This window comes from Egretta garzetta, unplaced genomic scaffold (assembly GCF_000687185.1).
Source record: "Egretta garzetta isolate BGI_Z169 unplaced genomic scaffold, ASM68718v1 scaffold42, whole genome shotgun sequence".
Taxonomy (NCBI): domain Eukaryota; kingdom Metazoa; phylum Chordata; class Aves; order Pelecaniformes; family Ardeidae; genus Egretta; species Egretta garzetta.
In genome coordinates, this window is record NW_009258782.1 from 1,237 (window position 1) to 20,292 (window position 19,056).

A 19,056-nucleotide genomic window follows, 5' to 3' on the forward strand; every position below is an offset into this window, starting at 1 on the left:
CCCAGCCCCGGGTGGAGCCCGCTGCTCGGGGCTCCGGCTGCCGCGGAGAGGTTTCAGGGAAAGCTCCGTGGCCAGGCCACGCCGTACATAGAGGCACGTAGGGAGGTGTGCCCGCAGGAGCCGGCCGTTGTAGTTGTTGTCCAAGAAAAGAAATGTGACAGCCTGTGCAAAATATGTTCCTGCTGCGGTTTGTATCTCCCTTCTGCGGCTTGCTGAGTACTTAAATTCCCTTTGGCACCTTAGCAGGGCTGTTCAGGTACTTTGCACTTTGTTTCGTAAGTGAATAAGTGGAGGCACGTAGGGAGGTGTGCCCGCAGGAGCCGGCCGTTGTAGTTGTTGTCCAAGAAAAGAAATGTGACAGCCTGTGCAAAATATGTTCCTGCTGCGGTTTGTATCTCCCTTCTGCGGCTTGCTGAGTACTTAAATTCCCTTTGGCACCTTAGCAGGGCTGTTCAGGTACTTTGCACTTTGTTTCGTAAGTGAATAAGTGCTTTTCTTTCTCTGTGTATTGAGTTGCTATTGAATTGCTTCCCATATTTTTATTTCATACAAACTGAACAATTGTGGCCCCTCTATTTTATTTATAAAGGTTCAGTGTATCTTTGCCTGCCTACATCAATCTGCAAGGGAGTTGCAGAAAAGCCTCATGTTCATCGAGCCGTGAGTCACAACCAATTTTTAAAGCTGTTATAACAAAAAAAAAAAGTGTTTGCTTTTTTCACAAGTAACTTTAAAAGTGTAGCTTAGAAAGAAAAAAAAAATAAAAAAAAAAAACATTTTCAGTAGACACAACATTATTCCTGGATGCTTGCGAACCCTAAACTATATTCATACTTTAGTATTACACATACCTGTGTCATATACACAGATGAGCTTTAAAATTGTCACATACCATTACCACTTTGCCTTTACTTTTATGTATCATTCCCCTGACTTCCTTACTGCAGGTGTGGGCAAGAAAACTTTTCCTTTAAAACTTTTCAACAGTGGGCATAAAATTCTGCAGCTGAGGTCTTGAAGAATGCAGATGGGTATAGTATATGTTGGAGCTCGCAGTGTGTATTGACTAACTTTGTTCCTTTTTTTATTTTTTATTTTTTTGCTTTTCTGATATTGTCTTGTTTAAGTGGCTCCTGAGTGTAAAATGTCTTCTGAGGGTGGGACGTGGGTGGGAAGCACGCTTCGTGTTCCAGGCCAAGACCTACAAGATTCGTCTTTGCACGGCCTTGGAAAGCACACTGCATATTTGGTTTTCAAACCAAATGGACCGATGTCTTAATTATCAGATGAGCAAATAGCAATCGCCTATAAAAACTGTCCAGCACAGCCCTGTTTTGTGATTCATGGCCCTCCGATAGTGTGGGTTTTGGTACCTCCCGCCCCTTCCTCACAGTAAAAAAAAAAAAAAAAAAAAAAAAAAAAAAAGGGGTGTGCGTGAAGGTCTTGGCTGCGAGCCAGACTGTCTGTCTCCTTTTTTCTCTTCTGGCTGTGCTGTCTCTTTATATGGATGACAGGCCTTGGACGTTACTTGGCTCGCCAACACTGTGTTTAACATGGTGTTCTGGATGAATAAATGCAAAAATAGTGTTTGTTGCCAATTATAAGCGTTCCAGAATATCCTGTTACCCTCGAAGCTTTTTTTTTTTTTGAGTAATTTTGGGGAGCAGGAACACCAAGTATTTTAATCTGCATATTGAGGCGAAATGATCATACCGACCTCTTTGTTCTCTTATCGGTATTCTAATGTCTCCTTATTTAAAACCACAAATGAATTTCAGGAGATGAAACCAGACAAAGGGTGAAGTTTACAGACGATCGTGTTTGCAAGAGCCACCTTCTGGATTGCTGTCCTCATGATATCCTGGCCGGAACAGTAAGTATATTCTCTGTAATAAGGAACTCTCGTGAGGCAGACATTGGTACAGCTCATCTGTGCATTGTAGGTAACTTCTAGGAGAGATCAGACCTTCTGTGCCCAAGGAGCAGACACAATTTTAATTCCAGTTTCTGTAACCTGTGTAAGGAACCGCTGAAGCCAGGAGCTCCCAGAACTCGCTTGAAATGTTTTTTCTCTCACAATCCCACATGAAGTTGCAAGATTATTTCTCTTTCAGCAGTTGGAGATGGTTAGGGCCTGCAACTTCTCCTGTGGAGGTCACAAGATCATAGCTAGCCTGCCGTCCTGGGCGCTCTAGTTCACCGTTGCATCTTCAGGTTAGCAAGTTTTTTCTCACCAGCTGCAATAATCCTTATTCCTCGGAGCTTTTCAGTCTCCTCTCTCCTGCCATGTGATGTTGTCCCGTTGGAATGGCAGCTTTTTCATTATTACTGGTTGGCGTGCTAATGGCAGGTTACAGCTCCGGCCAACTTTGTCTTTAGAGTTGGTTGGTCTGAGTGGTGTGTCACTCTGCCCGACTGGTTTGAAACAGTTGGGTCGGCTCCTTCGCTGCTGCCCTCTGGGGACAGAGCTGGCCAATTTTCAAAGGTTTGGCTCGCATGCTCTCTCCGAGAGCAAAAGGTGACGTGGGCTTTTAACAGCAAGATCTTGCGAAGTAAGTATTCAGTTTAGGCACCCAGATGAAAGATGCAGTCTGACTTTCAAAAAGAAGACAGTGTACGTCTTTTGTAATCGTTGGTGTATTACAGAATTGCAGGATGGAGATGAATATGGGTGTTTGAAATCCATCTTTACCCTCACTGTTTGACAGTAAATACTGTGGCGATTCACATTGTCCATCCGCTTAACCAGATTGTTTAAAGATACTGTTGTTATTTATAGCCCTTCCTGCTGTTATTTCAAGAGCTGGGTTTGACACAGTGCGTTACCAACCAAGGGGAGGGCTGGCACTCCTTCCTCTCTGTCGCTGCGATAGCAAGACTCTGGCAGCACTAGTAGAAAGAGCTTTAGCAAAAGCTGCCTCGGCTCTGAGCACTCAGACTTTAGCTTCTCAGTGGCTGTTATTGCAGAATAAGGTTGGAGGTTGAATACCAGTCTCTATATATCTCTCTATTTATTTTTTAATGAATTTGAAGCTCAGATGTATTTTCCAGTGATCGCTCCGTCAGCCTCCATATCACTTCACTTCCATTTCAGAATTTTAAAGCTGTTTAAATCGCCTTTGCCCACCTCCATCCTTTGTGTGGCTCACTGTGGTTAGGGTATATTTTTTGACATGAGATTCTACACCAGTTTTTTGGGCCCCAAATGGTGTTTTGAAGATGCGGGCTGCCTTCTGCGTCTTCTGGCACGTTTCCAGGAAGAAGGTAAACGGTTGGTCGAAGGGGTGGAATTAATTGGTGTGCGTGACTCTAAGAGCTAGTGCCAAAGCACAGAGGAAGTTGAGGAAGTCTGAGGTGTTCCAATGTGTTGTGAGTCTCCTGGGGCAGAGGAGCACATTAAGAAATCTTTTTCTCTTGCTTCTGTTGTTACTTGTCTGCAGTGAGTTGTCTCTTCCCTCTTGCTGTGGAATTTGTGCTCTCAAATCTTGCACAGGAGGAGGAAAGAAGATGGCTTCTGCATGAGTGATCTCATGGTTCACTCAAACGAGTGGTGGCCTTCTGAAGTGGCTGTGGAGCTCTCAATGCTGCTGTCAGCAGGTTCTTGGAGGCAAGGAAAAGTATTGGAGCCACAGATCTGTGTTGAAAGAACATGTGATGTCCGGAACAGCATTTCAGCTGTCAGCACTACCAGCACAGAATGAGACTTAACTGGAATGTGCAGGCCTTCCTTGTAATCTTGGTCAGGTTCACTGGCATCTTACAGTGCTTCATTAAGGGAAGAGCTGTGTGGGTGAGCCAGCCTCAGCTGGATGGGGTAGTGTCCATCTCTGGATGGGGTAGTATTGCAGAAATCAGGACCTATGGATCTTTTTGGAAACTTCCAACAGATGCTCCAAGCCTTCTGGTGCTGGTTATGTTGCATCTTCCCCCCGAAGGCATTGTTATTGCTGCGTCCTTCACGTGTGCGGATATTCCTTAGCGGGAGGCTGAAAGGAGACAAGCAGGGAGCTGGATCCCTTGGGTAGCTGTGCTCAGTGAAATGTGATGGAGTCCCATGCACTGACCTTCAGGTGCAGAGTAAGTGAAGGAGTCCAGACTGTAAGTAAAGCTCTGGAATATTCTGGAGAGCTGCAGAAGGCATGCTTATGTTTGCTTTGTTTAGATGAGCTGGTGTCATAAGAGCCTTTCACCCCAGAAACTTGTGTATAAGGAAAAGGAAAGGAGTAAAATTCTGGGAGAACACAAGTTAGCCTGCACTGAGTTAGCTTTGCAGCTAACGGTAAGCATATTTCTGTCAGTGGAAGTACTGCAGCACATTCATAGGTGGCATCAGCTGGTAATCCTCCTGAATTTTAGCTCAAACAGGGAGAGGAATACCAAGCGTGCTGTCAGCTCTTCTGAAGTTTTGGCTTGGAACCCCTTCTCTGAAGTGGGGCTAGTGGATCACTTTGCAAGAAGAGTTCAGATTAAGAATACTTACGATCTTTGAGAATCACCTGGAGTATCACTCTTTTCTCCCTATATTGAAAAGGGATCTCGGTAGAATGACCATAAGAATAAAAGGTTTAAGTCGCATCGCGCTCTGATGTTCTGGAAAGTTATTTCTGTGGTAAAATAGCAGTTGCTCACTAGCATTCTTTGAAGAGGCTTGCCTGAAGATGAACATGATTAAGCTCTGAAAGTACCGAACGCTTTTTTTTGTAGGCATTAAATTTCCACCGTTAGAGAGCTCAGCAGGACTATTCCTGGATGCAGTGTCTGTTTCTGTAGCCTGCTGCCTGTGGCCTCCTGTTTCTGGTAAATGAGCAAAATAAGAAAGACTAAATAGTGGCGAGTCATCCAGAATTGTTTTCTTTGTTTAAAAAAGAAAAGCTAATAACACAGGTAACTGCTGAACACTTGAGCATTACCTGCTGGAGCTTGCTCTAGTTGCTTTGCTTCATTCTAAACACTTCATTGCTGCTGTCCGAGTGCATTGCTTCTCACAGGTGTCCCTGGCACCCCCAGCTCTAGTTTGTGGTGTTCCACGGGGATTCTGTGTTGATCCCAGTTTAGCTGTGTTTAGCTTTTTCTGCAGCTCAGTGAGTTGACGCCTGTTGTGCTGTGTTCAGGTGCTCCTTGGGACTGGTGGTGACAGGGAGAGAAGATTGCTGTGTTCAGGTTTGGGCTCCTTGGGACTGGTGGTGACAGGGAGAGAAGATGATGGCTGGCTGGGGTGTTCCTTCATGCCATGGCATGTACCCTGCCATTCATACTGTGGCTCACACTTAGGCCTTTTATTATTTTGGCTTTCAAAATGTTGTTTTTCTATTTTAAGAATAAGTGCTCTCTGTTACATATTCATAATGTCAAAATGCAATTTCCATGTTTTGAGAGCATAATTAACCTCTGTTCATGTGGCTGTTAACTACTAGGTTGGGGGAAAATAAATTTAAGTAGCATCGACTGCAATGGGAGTGAAGGGCAGTGTGCAAGTCTGAGCTTTCTGGGAAGGGAGATGCTCTCAAGAAGTTTCTCATTAGATGGGATTTTGCATATAAATTAGCTTTTCTGAACAGGTTTTAAAATTCCAGGCTGGAGCTGAATGTGGGAAGGGGCTACCTGTAGAGTTATGAGTCTGTTGTTGCTGAGCATGGGTTTGTGCTTTTCTACTGGCCATATGCCTTATTCCGTTAAGTCCCACGTGCTCTTGATAGGAAGCATTCTGTCTGTGTTCTATGATTTGTTATCTTTCAGTATGTTACTAGGGCTCATCTTGACACAGATGTGCTTTTCCAGGTGAGCTTTAAACAGGGTACAAAGCCGTATGCTTCACTGTGCTGTAGCTCTGTAATAGGAGGCATTTGGAGTTAGTGCCTGTTGAAGGAGTTGCTGCTGCAGTGTGCTGCGCCTTCCCAGCTCCCTCTCAGCGCTTTCAAAGGCTGTGCTGTGACCTAGAGCAGGTCACAGGACTGGATTTAAAACATTTGGGGTGTTTCAGTGTTGTTCCAGAAACACCTAGAAAAGGGGTTCTAGCAAACATGTGGTTCTTCTGGCTAGTTCTGTTAGTGACAGGTTAAGAGGAAGCTCTTCTTCCTAAAGAGGCTGTATTTTGATATGATACAGTTGGCAAGAATTAAGTATCTGCTGCTTGTTGTCATATGGAGGGGTTCTTACACTGATTGTCCTTTTTCTTTTCAACAGCGAATGGACCTGGGAGAATGTACAAAGATCCATGACTTGGCACTGCGAGCAGATTATGAGATTGCAAGTAAAGAGAGAGACCTGTTTTTTGAGCTGGATGTGAGTACAGAGAAATTTTTGCTACTTTTGTGGAAACTGCCTCTTGGAAGTTATTCAGCTGAACAACAGAACTTAGTGGGCATTTCAGCTAGCCATCTTACTTGATGTGTTATCTGACAAGAACGTGCAGCCCCTTCCTGAATGCCGGCTTGATTGCTGACTTGAAATTGTAAAAGTAATTAAGGTCCTTGCAACCCCATTAGTCCAGCTAGCTGGGAGGCTCCTCTGGCATTCCTTGCATCCCACGCCTGCTGCTCTGTACCAGGTCATTGTAACCTGGTGGCCTGTCCCAGAAGGAGATTAGACATTAAAAACCTTCTGCTCTGTGGTTTCACTTTTGCCAGATTTAGCTTTCTGTGGTGGAACAGACCAAGCAGAAGAACAATTCTTTTTGGCCCTTTTCATGTTATTCCAGTGCCTTTGCACCTGCACTCACGTGTTGGAAGTTCCAGTGCAAAGCAGTCTTCATGTGAGCATTCTGTTGTGTGTCAGAGTAAAGGAACTGTGTCAGGTTTCAGGCAGATGACAGACTTAAGGGCAGGGATCCAATTTTACTTTTTCTGCAAAGTGTCATATATTTTTTTCTCAACGCATCCGTTCTTGAGGTTGGTTGTGCATTATACAGGGATTGTGCCAGCTAGCTGTTGGCTGTCAAAGCTAGATCTGTCTCGGAGAGCTTCTTTATTCACAACTCTGTCTGAACATGCAGGCGATGGATCACCTGGAATCCTTCATCGCAGAGTGTGATAGGAGAACAGAACTGGCCAAGAAACGCCTGGCTGAGACACAGGAAGAGATCAGTGCTGAAGTGTCTGCAAAGGTATTGTCCTCTCATTAAACGTTTGTTCTGCAAGTCTGTGCAAGGGCACTGGTGCTCTGTTGTCCCTAACACCATCGATACTGGGAATTTAGGCTTTGTGGATTCCAACCGTCCTCCTCAAATGCTGCTCTGGCTGTTCTTGTGACAAACTTACTGGTTCAGAGGGCCACAGTAGCATAGAACATGAACTCTAAAATAGGATGCTTTAGTATGACAGTAAAGCATATTGGTTTCCCTACCACCACTATTCGGTGTTAATGTAATAGCTTTGGGTAATAAATCCATCCCAGGATTGTGGTCTTTTCACTTAGTAGATACTCATGAAGTTTCCTCTTTGTGAACTTGCTTCATCAGGACAATACAAAGCATTTCCAAAGCTGGTTTTGTGGACTCTATCCTGTCCTGCAAGCCAGAAATGTGCCACTGTTTGCAGCAGAACTGTCTCCTCCGTGTCTAGTTTCTCTCTTTGCTATGTGTCTGTGACTGCATTGCCTGTACTTGGCCCACCAATCCCTTTTTGTTGGGATTCCTTTGTCTTTGGGAGATTTACGGTCATCTTCCTGCTTTTATTAAACGATATTTTTTAGAGACAAAGTAAAGCTTGCAAGCTCTAGCAAGTTTTTTGTCTTACTAAAAACACACTATTCTCTTTAGGCAGAGAAAGTACATGAGCTGAATGAAGACATTGGAAAACTCCTAGCTAAAGCCGAACAGTTGGGAGCTGAAGGAAATGTTGATGAGTCTCAAAAGATCCTGATGGAAGTGGAGAAAGTCCGAGCAAAAAAGAAAGAGGCAGAGGTACGGCCTTGCAGAACTCCTATGAATTGTAATAGAGGACTGAGCTAGGCTTGGGTGGTTCCTAACTCTTTTCCTATGTTGCCAGCACCTCCTTTTTCAGTTTCAGCCATGTGCCCGCAAGCCGTTAGCAGTGTAGTGTCATGGCTGAAGAAAAACTTTTTAGACATTTTTATCCAGTGAAGATAGCTGACTGGAGCGGAGCGGGGGGATTTGTCCTCTGAAATATTTGGTCGCTGGTCACTTGCAGGGATAGACTGTCAGGTTAGCTGTGCCCACAGAGTGTTTTTTACAGCACCTCCTTTATACTGAGGGTGGTTTTTTGATTCTTGAAAGCAGCAGGGCAATTCTGTACAGGGGTTTCTCTGGAGGGTTGTGACTATGTAAGGGTTCCGTGACATTTGCCTGGTTTTTGCCTCCCTTTAGGAAGAATACAGAAATTCAATGCCTGCATCCAGTTTCCAGCAGCAGAAGCTGCGTGTGTGTGAAGTCTGTTCAGCATATCTTGGTCTCCATGACAACGACCGGCGTCTTGCTGACCACTTTGGAGGCAAATTACACTTGGGTTTCATTCAGATTCGTGAGAAACTGGATCAGCTGAGGGTAATCCTGTCTGTTTTAAACCTTCTCCTTGTAGTTCTGAAGACAGTCAACACTTCTGTTAAATTTGTACAGGGTTCTTTGCAGACTGTTTGTAGAAGCCCAGAAATTTCTGATTGCACAATCCCTGAAACTTCAAATGGAGGCTTGCGTAGCCTCACATGTTCTGTAATTTCTGGGTAGCTAAATAAGTACCTTCAGAATTAGCCAAACCAGACCACTGCTGTCATTTTTTCCTCAAATATATGCAGCTGTACCATTGCTCTTTCTCATTGGTTTGGCTGAAATTTGTTCCTGCGGGTTTTTTGACTATTAAAGAGCACTTTCAGACCTCTTAACAAAATGCTAGAACTGAAGTTTCATATCGTGCTGTTGGTGAGGATCTTCAGTAGCTGAAGTGATTAGAAGTTTTGTGGAACTGTTTGTGATGGAACCGTGGTACTGGCCTTGCTTGCCAACAGAGACCTTTAGACTGCTTGAGTGAGAGTTGTGATTCCTGTACCTCATTCATTAGGCAGTATGGTGAGGTCAGAGCCTTGGTTGATCGCTGGCACGAGGCCAGAGCACTGTTTCATTGTGTGTTGTGTATACTCATGGTGAAATGGTCCTTGCCTCAAAGCTTACGGGCTTCTCTCTTAGAACACAAGCACTCGAAGCAGAGTAGGGAGTAGCATTTCTTGCACTGATGTACGTTAGTGAAGCTGTGAGGAAAATGGAAACCTGGATGGAGATCTTGACTAGCAAAATGCAGCAAAGCCATTCTTTGTCTTAATACCTTTGTCTGACTACCTGAATAGTCTCCCTGCAGATCTCTCTGACCTGTTACTGTATGGCTGAAATACGATGTGAACTTTTTTCTAGAAAACAGTGGCAGAAAAGCAAGAGAAGAGAAACCAGGATCGTTTGAGACGGAGAGAGGAGAGAGAACGAGAGGAGAGAATGGGCAGACGGTAAGTGGAAGCCAATAAGTGGTTTGCGAAGTTGGTTTTGAAATATTCTGATTTCTTGTATCTGAGCAGTGCAGGAAAGCAGCATCTGCTGTTGGAAATGTTCCAGATACTATGTGAGCACCTTGGCATTCAGTTAAAGATGAAAACAAATGCACAAAACTCCCACCTTAGAGTGATTGTATGTGTATTGTTTTAACCTCCATTGTGTATCTGAAAGATGTGAGCTCCCTATAGTCTTCTATTTGGTCTAGTCCCTGTCTTTGGGAATCTGAATCTGGATAAAATACCCTCATCCAACATCCAGCTGGGAAAGTTTAAGATGAGTGAGGGCTAAGCCTGCTCAAAAGGCACTAGGCATGCAAAAATTCCCTGGACAGCCTTCCTTACTTCTAGGCTAGGAGGTGACAGCGGAATGGAGCGGGTATCCATGAGCCAGATGTCGGGCTGCCTGTCTTGCTCAGAAACTCTTCTACAATAACAGTGAGGTGCTTTTGGCGCAGCTTTGGAAAACACTTCCCAGGGGATCCGAGGGATTCAAAGGAGTGGCTGCTTCTGGTTGTTGTAGCCCTGTGTGTCACCTTCTGCTCATACGTGTATAATCCTTCAGCAGTGGGAGTGGCTGCAATGTTGGTATTCTCAGGACAAGCTCTTCTGCCTCTTGCCAGCTGAACTGGAAAAACTATTCCTTTGTTACTTGAACAGGCATTTTGTAGGTAAACAGCTCAGCGAAGCAGCCTGGTGTGGAGAGGGTGGCTATTTGCAGTGGTCAGGCAGACGGAAGTGGCTGAGTAGGAGTGCTGTTCTCATTGTCACAGCATCTCCCCAGAAAACCTCACGTGTTTCTCCTCTTGTACCTCTTGTGTCAGAAAGACCAACCTTGCTGCCTGTGGAAAGCTCTTTTTGACCGTCAGTGTCGATTGAAGAGTGTGTTTCAGCCATCCATGTAGGAGGCATATGACATACATAACTGCAGTATGCTCTAAAATGGTGCTGGCTTCTGGGTATACGTTGCTGGAAATGCTAGTAAAGAAATACCAGAATCGAAGCAGCTTGGTTTTCTGTAGGCTACAGCTTGGTGACTGGTGTAAACCCCAAATTGTTATGCGTTCTCCAGTTAGGGTGTTTTATATGGGTTCTCTCTCCCTGTGGATTGCTTGGTGTCATATGAAATGCCAGTTCCTGCTGCAGCTTTCTCCTGAGCTGCAGCACCACATGTAGAGCTTCACAACTTTCTGGCATCCGTGCAAGATTGTCAGTAATGCAGTTATATTTGGGAGCCGCAAAATCCGGAACTGGCTGATGAGTGCACGAGTTAATCGAAAGGGACTGATGTATGCTGTTGCTATGGACAGAAAGATGGAAGTGAAACAAGAAGTGTCTTTTTCCATGCAGCTGCTTTGTGGCAGGCTCTGACCCACAGTGTAGGACCGCATTTAACCTGGACTCAGTGCTTGTCTCCATGGTGCTGCTTCTTCCTGGAGTCCATTTCTGTGTGAAAATTGCTCAGCAGTGTTGCCTTCAGGAAGAGTTCTCTGGATCTCCCTAAAATGCTGGCTGGCTTCCTCCTGCGGCGTGTCTGTGGTTTTGGTTTTGTGGGGCTTTGTTTGTTTGGTTGGTTTTTTTTTTATATCAGTTCCTGAGAGTTAAGGAGCCTCTTGTGTTCACAGTTAGCCCATATATGGATGCATCTGATAAGGGGGTTTGAAGATCTCTTGAGTATTTAATGCTTTAAATGTGAAGGGTTTGAGAACTGCCTTGAGTTGGTGTAAAGTCTTGAGTTCTTGCTGGTTCCCTGGGTGGCACCACTTAGAGACTTTGCTCTCACTCTGTGTGGAGGCATCTGTATACTGCTCTGTTCAGATACCAAAGAAAAGCATGTTATGAAGGAGGCAGGAGTGCCATACAGAGGAGGTCAAATTATATTTGCCTCTCCAAAATGAGAACTTGACCCAGAGAAGGAATGTAGTTTTCCCAGTGGACACTTAGTGTCAGAACTGGGACTAGAGCCCAGATGTCTTGATTTCTGAGCACCTTCTCTGCTGGGAGCTGTGCAACTCCATGCTTACAGGGGCATTTTTCCATCAAAAACTAATCGGTGACTTCTGCCACCTTTCAGACTGCCTCTCTTAACCAGAGCTTGATACTTCAAGAAAACAGAGAAAACAGGTTTCCTTCATAACTCTTCTTGTCATACCTTCATATGCAGCATCTTCATGGTGTTACTCAGTAAGAGAAAGAGTACCGTTTGACTTGGAGAAGTCTTTGGTGACTTACAGGCACTGTGACACAACTTGGAAACCTGTAGGTTCACTTGTGAAACTCTACCTCTCACAGACTTTATTAACTTGTCAACTAAGCTGTGATTTCCACATAGGAATGAGTGAACTGGGTTGTCGCCCCTGGTGGTAAATAAACACAAGTCCTTTGTTTGGTGTCGCTGGTGACTGTGGGCTACCCAGTAATGTCTTAAGACTGAAATTCTGTGGAGAGGTGACATGCTTGGAAGAGCAGACCTCAGTATTTGCTTCCAGAGCACACCGGTAAACAGGACTAGGTGGAGTTGCCAAATCATTTTCCTTTGTATTAAGTTGGACAAAACACAGGTTATGAAACTCGGCACATAGCCTGTGCGATGCAGGAACAAAAAAGAGGGGGGTGGGGAAAAATGCTCAGCCTCTCGCCTCTCTGGACAGCAGTCTTCTACTGTCTCCTGCTGTATGCTGATTCAGGCTAGTAAGGAAAGTGCTGTTTTGTTGGACGTTGGATGCTTCCTGAAGTCTAGTGCTAGGGAGTGATTATCAGGAGTTTATTGTGCAAACTCCTGCTCAGATCATAGGCATGGAAAGGCAGACAGGTTCTTCAGGGGACGTGGAATGGCTTTGTGTGAATGTGTGCACTGGTGGTTCAGAATAAAGCGATCAGGAGGAAAAGAACATTAAGAACTTGGAGTAATTACAGCCACCAAAGAAAATTCAGCTGCCTACCAGGCATCTGCAGGAGGTCCTGCTGCTCTGTCAGGTTCTGTTACATGAAAAAGGGGGTGTGTGGTTATTGCCTGCTCTCCTGGTTTATCAGCTTTTCCTTCATCTGGTCGTCTTACGTGTTGCCTCAGCACGTGGTTCATTTGCCTGACTCCCAAGTTCTGCTCCACCTTGTTTACAGTCCTTCTACCTGAGTTCATTCCTTTCTAAATTTCGGGATGGTGGTTTTTTTTTTTTCTTTCTACCATGACTGAGCAATCCCATTCCATTGTGAAGGAATGTCAGTGCCCATTGATTCTCCTAATCTTGTCTTATCCAGGTATGGGTTTAAATGATATTATTAAAATAGATGCTTCCCTATTGCTTTTTAAAAATTTTGTCTGCATGTAACTTTCAGCCACATCTCCTGTTATGGTGCCAGGGCAGCTCTGTGGCTGTGTAACTGAAACGTCCCCTGTGAGTCTGTATGCACTGGGGAGACGGGGGCAGTTACAAGAGTGAGTCTCTAAGTCACTAAACAAGGAGACTGGCTGCTTCTCAATTAAAGCAAAACGAGACTGTTCAGACAGTCTGTGAAGTTTTGGTGTAGGCTGGCTCTGAAACGTGGCCGTAGAGAAAAAGGGAGGGCGGATCTTTCACGTGGAGTGGTGTTTTAAGTGGTGCTGAGTAATGGCGCTTCAGAAGTTGAAAGAATTGTGACATTGTTATTTACAGACTGTCAAAAGCTAATGCTTACAGCGTTAAGGTCAGAGTGCTGTACGTGAGCTCTGAAGCCACGGAAATTGAGAAAGAATAGTGAGACTTGGATGATTGTTCCCAAGTTGCTTTCTAAGCCTGGGATGAAGGATTTTCTGTGTGTCTTGAGTTACTTTTCAGTAATAGTTCTTCCCTTGTGTCTGTCCCCTCTCTTTCCTAGCTCATCTTTACCAGAAAAAAAAATTATGCAAATTTCCATCTAATGTTTGTTAAATAAACATGGTGAGTGAGAAAATCCTGTATTTTGTCTTTATTAAAACCTTTTTTAATGTGCAACTACTTCAAAGGAACCAAAATCAGAAATCTGTCAAGTGTCTTTCTGACTGGAGAGTGGCACTTTTTCCTGAAAATGTGAGAGTTGATCTAGTTGATCTTCGACTGCGGAGGGTAAAGTGTATATATCAAATACGCACAGCAGACTTCAAGTTGGAAAGGTTCATTGTGGTGTTTTATTAACAGAGGCTGAATTGTTTTGTTGACCTTTTCTGTTCTGACAAGAAGCTCTGCTTGTAGAAACTAGTGTTTCTACAAAGTTCTGCAGTTTTTGACAAATTCCCATTTTTCCCACCCCCCAAATGGAAGATAATGAAATGTTTTAATGGTTTTATGGCAAGTTCTTTTTTTTAACTGACGTATTACTTGGGGTACTGTTGTGTTTCTGTGAAGAGCTGCCAGGGTGAATGGGTTGTTCTATTGAAAACCCACTTGATTATATCATACCTTCTCTTGTTTAACTCTCTCCTTTCTTTCTAGGTCTGGATCAAGAAATAGAGATCGTCGAAGGTGAGTGTGCAGTTCTCCCAAATGCCTATTTGTATTTCTGTCTAGTTACTGAGGGTTTTTCCTGGGTCTCACAAATGGAGTTTGCTCAGTGCCCCAGTCTCTTTGTTTTGCCCCCTGAAAGAAAAGGGAGCTACTGCTTGGGCACTTCAGTGGTGCTGTGCAACTTAACGTCGCCCCTTGGGGCTAGAAGGCAGATAGTGGCTAATGCCCAGTCAGGATAGAGGGTGCTGTGTGCTCCAGAGTACGAGTCTAAGAATATACTTAGTGCCTTTTTCAATAAATACCGAATACGCTTCCATAGTTTTAATGTCTGAAATATATCTGTTACATATGTAATACCTCAGATGCAAAAATACAGAGATTCAAGATTAAAGCCCCCACATCTCTGTAAAGAGCTCTCCTTAGCAGTATGACAGCCTTCTCTCAGTGATCACTTAACTGGAGATCTTCCTCTCTACTGCTTTCCATATACATTGGCATCCTTTGTTTCAATCTGCTCTAAAACCAAAACGAATCTGCTTCTCAAGTGCAGTGCTTTCACAAGGGAGACTCTTTTTTTGGCAGACTGCCGTACGGGTTATGGTAATTTCACATGCTATTTACTTTGGCCTCTCTTCTACTTACACAGGCTGCACTTTGAGTGAGGCACGGTTGGTAAGCTCTGCTCTAGGCATTGGCACATGCTTACATTAATGGTGGGAGCTTTTTATTGTATAAAAAGTTGCTTTCCAGCAACTCGGATTTACCTACTGGCATTTCATTGGTAGCATGAGGCCCAGGAGGGAGATGCCCATCCACCCTGTGGGTGATCTGCCTTCTGTGTTGGCAGGGATACAGCTGGGGAGGGGTCAGTGCTGATGCTCTGGATATTTGTTGCCCAGGAACGTCTGAGAGATGGGCTCAGGTGTGCAGATCTGACATACTGGCCCGTCTCCTGAGTCTGAGGCAATCTGTGTCCTCTTCAGATCACGATCTCGGGATAGGAGGCGAAGACGCTCGAGATCGGCTTCCCGTGAACGGCGGAAGTCTCGCTCCAGGTCCCGAGACCGACACAGACGCCACCGGAGCCGTTCCCGCAGCCACAGCAGAGGTCACCGACGGGGGTCCAGAGACAGGAGTTCAAAACACAAGTATGTATCCCTGACATGAGTGCTTCTGGAAAGGGGAGTCCTTGGCATCGCAGTGAGCCGCCCCAGTCCCTTAGAGTGAGTAGGAGTATGACTGGTTTCTCAAGTTAGCAGATGCAGTGTCCTGTACCAGCTCCTGGGCCAAAGCAGGATTTCCCAGTGGCCGTTCGTAGATGGCCTCACATGAGAGCAGTGGGGTAGTAACCGTACAGGGAGATCCCAGCTTGAGAGGAGAGTCTAGGAGATAGAACTGGTTCCCTGATTGGCAGTGCTGAGTCCTGAGAAATTCCTGGTTTTTGAAATGTATTTCAAGCAGCACACAGGCCTGCTTGAGCTGACTGAGCCTCCCCAGGCCTGTAAAAGCCAAGTAACTGAGAGGCAGTTTTGATGTTACATTTCTATGGTTACCTTCTGCTTCCCAGCTTCTTTCTCTCAGTGCTGGCATGGGGAAGGAAGTGTATGAGTTGGGATCTCGGGAGAAGTCTTCTGTTAGGGTAAGAAGGCGGCTGGTCGAGAGACAGAGATTTCTTTAGGCATCTGCACTAGAGGGAGGGGGAAAAGGCAGCCAGGAGGAGGAGTACACCGCTCCCCTGTTGCTGAGGAGAAGTGCTGTAGTCCAAAGAAGGGCTTTCAGTCTTTTCCAAAACTCAGCAAAACACCCCCAGTGCTGGAGGAAGGATGAGGAGCATTAGGAAAAATTGAAAGGAATCGTTGTGTTTCCTTACAGCCCTTCTAAGCCCAGGAGCAAGTCTATTGCCAGGTGCTTGCTGAAGTTAGATCTGGCTTTTTGTAAATGCTCCTAATTAATAGGGGAGTACTTTAGCACTGTCTCACCCGATTAGGCACCACCACTCAAGTACAGTTCTAGAAACAAACCTGCCATTGTGTGTCTTGTGTCACTTTGGCTAAGGAGTAAGAACAGGTTTTAAAGATTCCTGATGAAGGGGAGGGAAATAATGGTCTGAAAAAAATAAGTCTGTTAATAATTGAGGGGGGGGTGTAAATACTGTTGATTCTCCAATGGCTGAGATACTAAAGTCCTTTTTTAAATCTGTCTTGAACATGAAAAATAAAGAAAAGAAGTTTGGACAATTAGGAAGTGAGGAAGACCCTGTAATAACTATTACTAAAGAGCAGGTAAGGGATTACTTCGAAAACCTTGAACACATTCAAATCAGCCCATCGAGATGGTAGGGGGATTGGCCAGCTGACATGCTTTTACCAAAACTGCTGAGAACTGGGGAGAGACCAGGATCAGTTTAAGAAAATAAAGCAAAACCAAGAGAAAAATACTGTTCTCTGGATGCAAGAGCGTAGCTTCTATTTTCACCTCGAGAATTAATGAAACCTGCATTCAGGTTCTGCTGGTCTGAGGTCTCACTGGTATAAAGAAATGGAGAGCCTGTTGCAGGATCTGGAGATCTTGGGGCAGGAGGACTACAGGCAGCAGGCATTGTTGTGGGAGCAGGAAAAGAGTTAATCTCATCAGACAGACTCACATCATCTTCTGGTTAAATGACACAACTTAATGAAAATGAAATGGTTGATGTGACGCAGAGGGCCGTAAGGTTTTAATGTATTGATTGTGCAGTATTTCCAAGCCTTACAGTCGGCATGAATGAAAGCTGGAACCTCTGAGGTACCTGACAGGTCCTTTTCTTGTGACTTTAAAAAAACCCTGCATACAGAGTCCTAGCGTGAAATGTGCTGGCTCTGCGGGGTCTGTGAACACCTCTGCCTAGTCCTGAAGGGGCATGGGCCGCTAGAGCTCGTTCAGGGTCAGCACCTATGGCACGCTGCTAGTCGATAAGCTGGCACGAATCATCCAGGAAAACAGCCTTTTCCGATCGGACCTAATGCGAAGCCCTCTGCTTAATTCTGCGTGGGCCGATACAGCAAAGCTCTGCTGAAAGTCTGTAGCTGTCGCTTGGGCAGGCTGTGAAAAGATTTGCCTGTGTTGTGGGCTTGTGAATATAAATCTGCATCATCCTGGCTTTGAACCCAGGATGCTGCCAAGGACAACGCTTGTCGGGGTGCAAAATAGAAAAAGCCCAGGGCTGAGCAAGCGTTTGAGTCCAAAGAATACAGCTGGTATTTAAAGCAGTTGAGCAGAAAGCCGCTAGCTTAGAGCGTAATGAAAAAACAGTCTTCTAAAAGACACAAACAGAGCTGAGTGACAGACAAAGAAGAAATTGCAGGGGCTTTAGTATGGCCCAGTAAACTAATAAGGGGCCCAGGGAGGATCTCAGAGAGCCCCTGTGGCAACAGCTTGAAAGGATCACTCTTAACGATAGAGAAACAAAAGGCTGCGCCGCGCTCGCAGCGCTGCAAACCCGGCGTTCTCTTACACACACAGCTTGTAGGGGGACCAGAGTTGCTGTCCTGGGGGACGCCGCTCCCGACCTCGCAATACCCAGGCACATTTCTGTAAGAAGCTTGTGTTATGCCGCAGCCCTGTTAGGGGAAGATGTTGTAATTTTATGCATATTTGAAAATTCTTTTAGTTGTGAAGCTTTATAGCGATGGTTTACTTTGTACTTCAGATCTTCTAGAGATCGATCTTCAAGAGAAAAGTCACGAGACAGAGAGAGAAAAGAGAAGAGCTCTTCTGAGAGGCGGCACGAGAGCACAAATGGCAAATCTCGTTCCAAGAGATCAGAAGAGAGAGAAGCTGGCGAGATCTGAACTCAAACGATCTGTGTTGCACTGTAAATAGTCTGATAAACATTCTACACAAAGCCTAAATTTCCCATTTATATTTACTGAATACAACTCATCTTTTGTAGTTTGGAATTTTTATTGTTTGGCAGATAGCTGTGAGTTTGTAGAGACACAGAGTTACGTACTGTTTAACAGGATTTTGTTTTAGTAGGAATAAATAAATCTGGATGGATCGTTTTCAATTCAGGCCAGTGGTTGACACACTGTGTTTGTCCTGACCCAGCGAACGCGGCAGGCAGGGGCAGGGCTGTGGTCGGAGACCTGAGCTGCCGTGACGTTTGTAACGCTTCAGCTCTTTCCAAAAGATCTACCTGACCCTTTTTGAGCACACCGGTAGCACCGGTTCTCACTTAATTAATTTTTTTTTCCTTCTGTTTCTATATGTTGAAAGAAATTCAGAAGTGGGTTTGGGGTTGTGGGGTTTTTTTTTTTTTTCTTTTTAGCGCTTAGCCACCTCGTTTTTATGTCTCCAGCCTTTGAGGGTTGCCTCGCTATTCCAGCTAAGTCAAGACAGACAAAATTTGGCCCCGACCTGCCTATTTTGAAAGCTGTTCATCTTTGAGAGGATGACCAAATTGGCTAGAGCACATTCTTAAGATGCGCTCAAGTCTGGGTTTAAGTACCTTTACAGATCAGAGATCGGGTGTAAACCAAACGGTAGAAAATCAGGACTGAGTTCTTCTGTGGAGGAGTTCAGCCACAGCTAGTCTGCCTATTTACTGTGCACTCCGGGGGCAGAGCTTCCTCCATGGGAGTTTTCTGACTTCCCCAAAAAAGCATTGGTGTGTGTTTTGCAAGGCCAGTCAGGCAGAAGGCGGCTGAGTGACAGAGGTGACTCGGGACGGAGCCAAGTCCAGGGGCAGGGTGAGGGAAGGAGGTGCCCACGTCGGTGCCCACTGCTTCTCCTGGGATCCAGGCACCAGCTGTGTCCTTTTCCCGTCTGTGGGAGGAATCGGCATATTGTAACTAGCTTATTTGTAACTAGGTTTATTTTACGCTAGGGGAGGAAGGCCGCCTGGCTGTGCCAGCCACAGTCGCCACCCCCGAGGATCGGTATTTTGTGAGGATTGTGTCAGTGAAAGCGCTTGCCACCCGCCGAGCTGGGCCCTGGCCGGGCCTCAGCCCGGCCCAACTCGTTACCTCGGCGAGGCAGGTATCTCTTAATTAAAGACAGCTCGCTCCTAACGTTTCCCCGCGGCTGTAAACGCCGTTTGCGGGCCGCCCGCCCGGTGCCCCGGGGG

At 45.3% G+C, this 19,056-nt stretch overlaps 1 protein-coding gene across 6 annotated transcripts; it reads left to right on the forward strand.

The window, feature by feature from the left end:
• The first annotated feature begins 6 nt into the window (after positions 1-6).
• On the forward strand, positions 7-19,050 carry LUC7L (LUC7 like). Of its 6 annotated transcripts, none has more exons than XM_035889096.1 (12): positions 7-105; positions 306-456; positions 590-1,031; positions 1,779-1,873; positions 6,184-6,282; positions 6,992-7,102; positions 7,757-7,900; positions 8,324-8,500; positions 9,359-9,447; positions 13,938-13,967; positions 14,933-15,097; positions 17,638-19,050. In XM_035889096.1, exons 3-12 carry the CDS (start codon positions 1,022-1,024, stop codon positions 17,777-17,779), a joined length of 1,062 nt encoding a protein of 353 aa, XP_035744989.1. In that variant the 5' UTR covers positions 7-105; positions 306-456; positions 590-1,021; the 3' UTR covers positions 17,780-19,050. The 6 variants fall into 6 exon arrangements, with proteins under 6 accessions (XP_035744989.1, XP_035744994.1, XP_035744995.1 ...); XM_035889101.1 differs by adding an exon at positions 16,170-16,231 and having other exon boundaries at positions 306-1,031; positions 17,638-17,690; XM_035889102.1 differs by lacking the exons at positions 7-105; positions 306-456 and having other exon boundaries at positions 594-660.
• The last annotated feature ends 6 nt before the right edge of the window (positions 19,051-19,056 follow it).

Bases quoted from the DNA above. Each gene is read 5' to 3' on its own strand.
- LUC7L (XM_035889096.1), top strand. The intron at 6,283-6,991 runs GTGAGTACAGAG...CTGAACATGCAG, and splicing joins ACCTGTTTTTTGAGCTGGAT to GCGATGGATCACCTGGAATC. The intron at 9,448-13,937 runs GTAAGTGGAAGC...CTTTCTTTCTAG, and splicing joins GAGGAGAGAATGGGCAGACG to GTCTGGATCAAGAAATAGAG.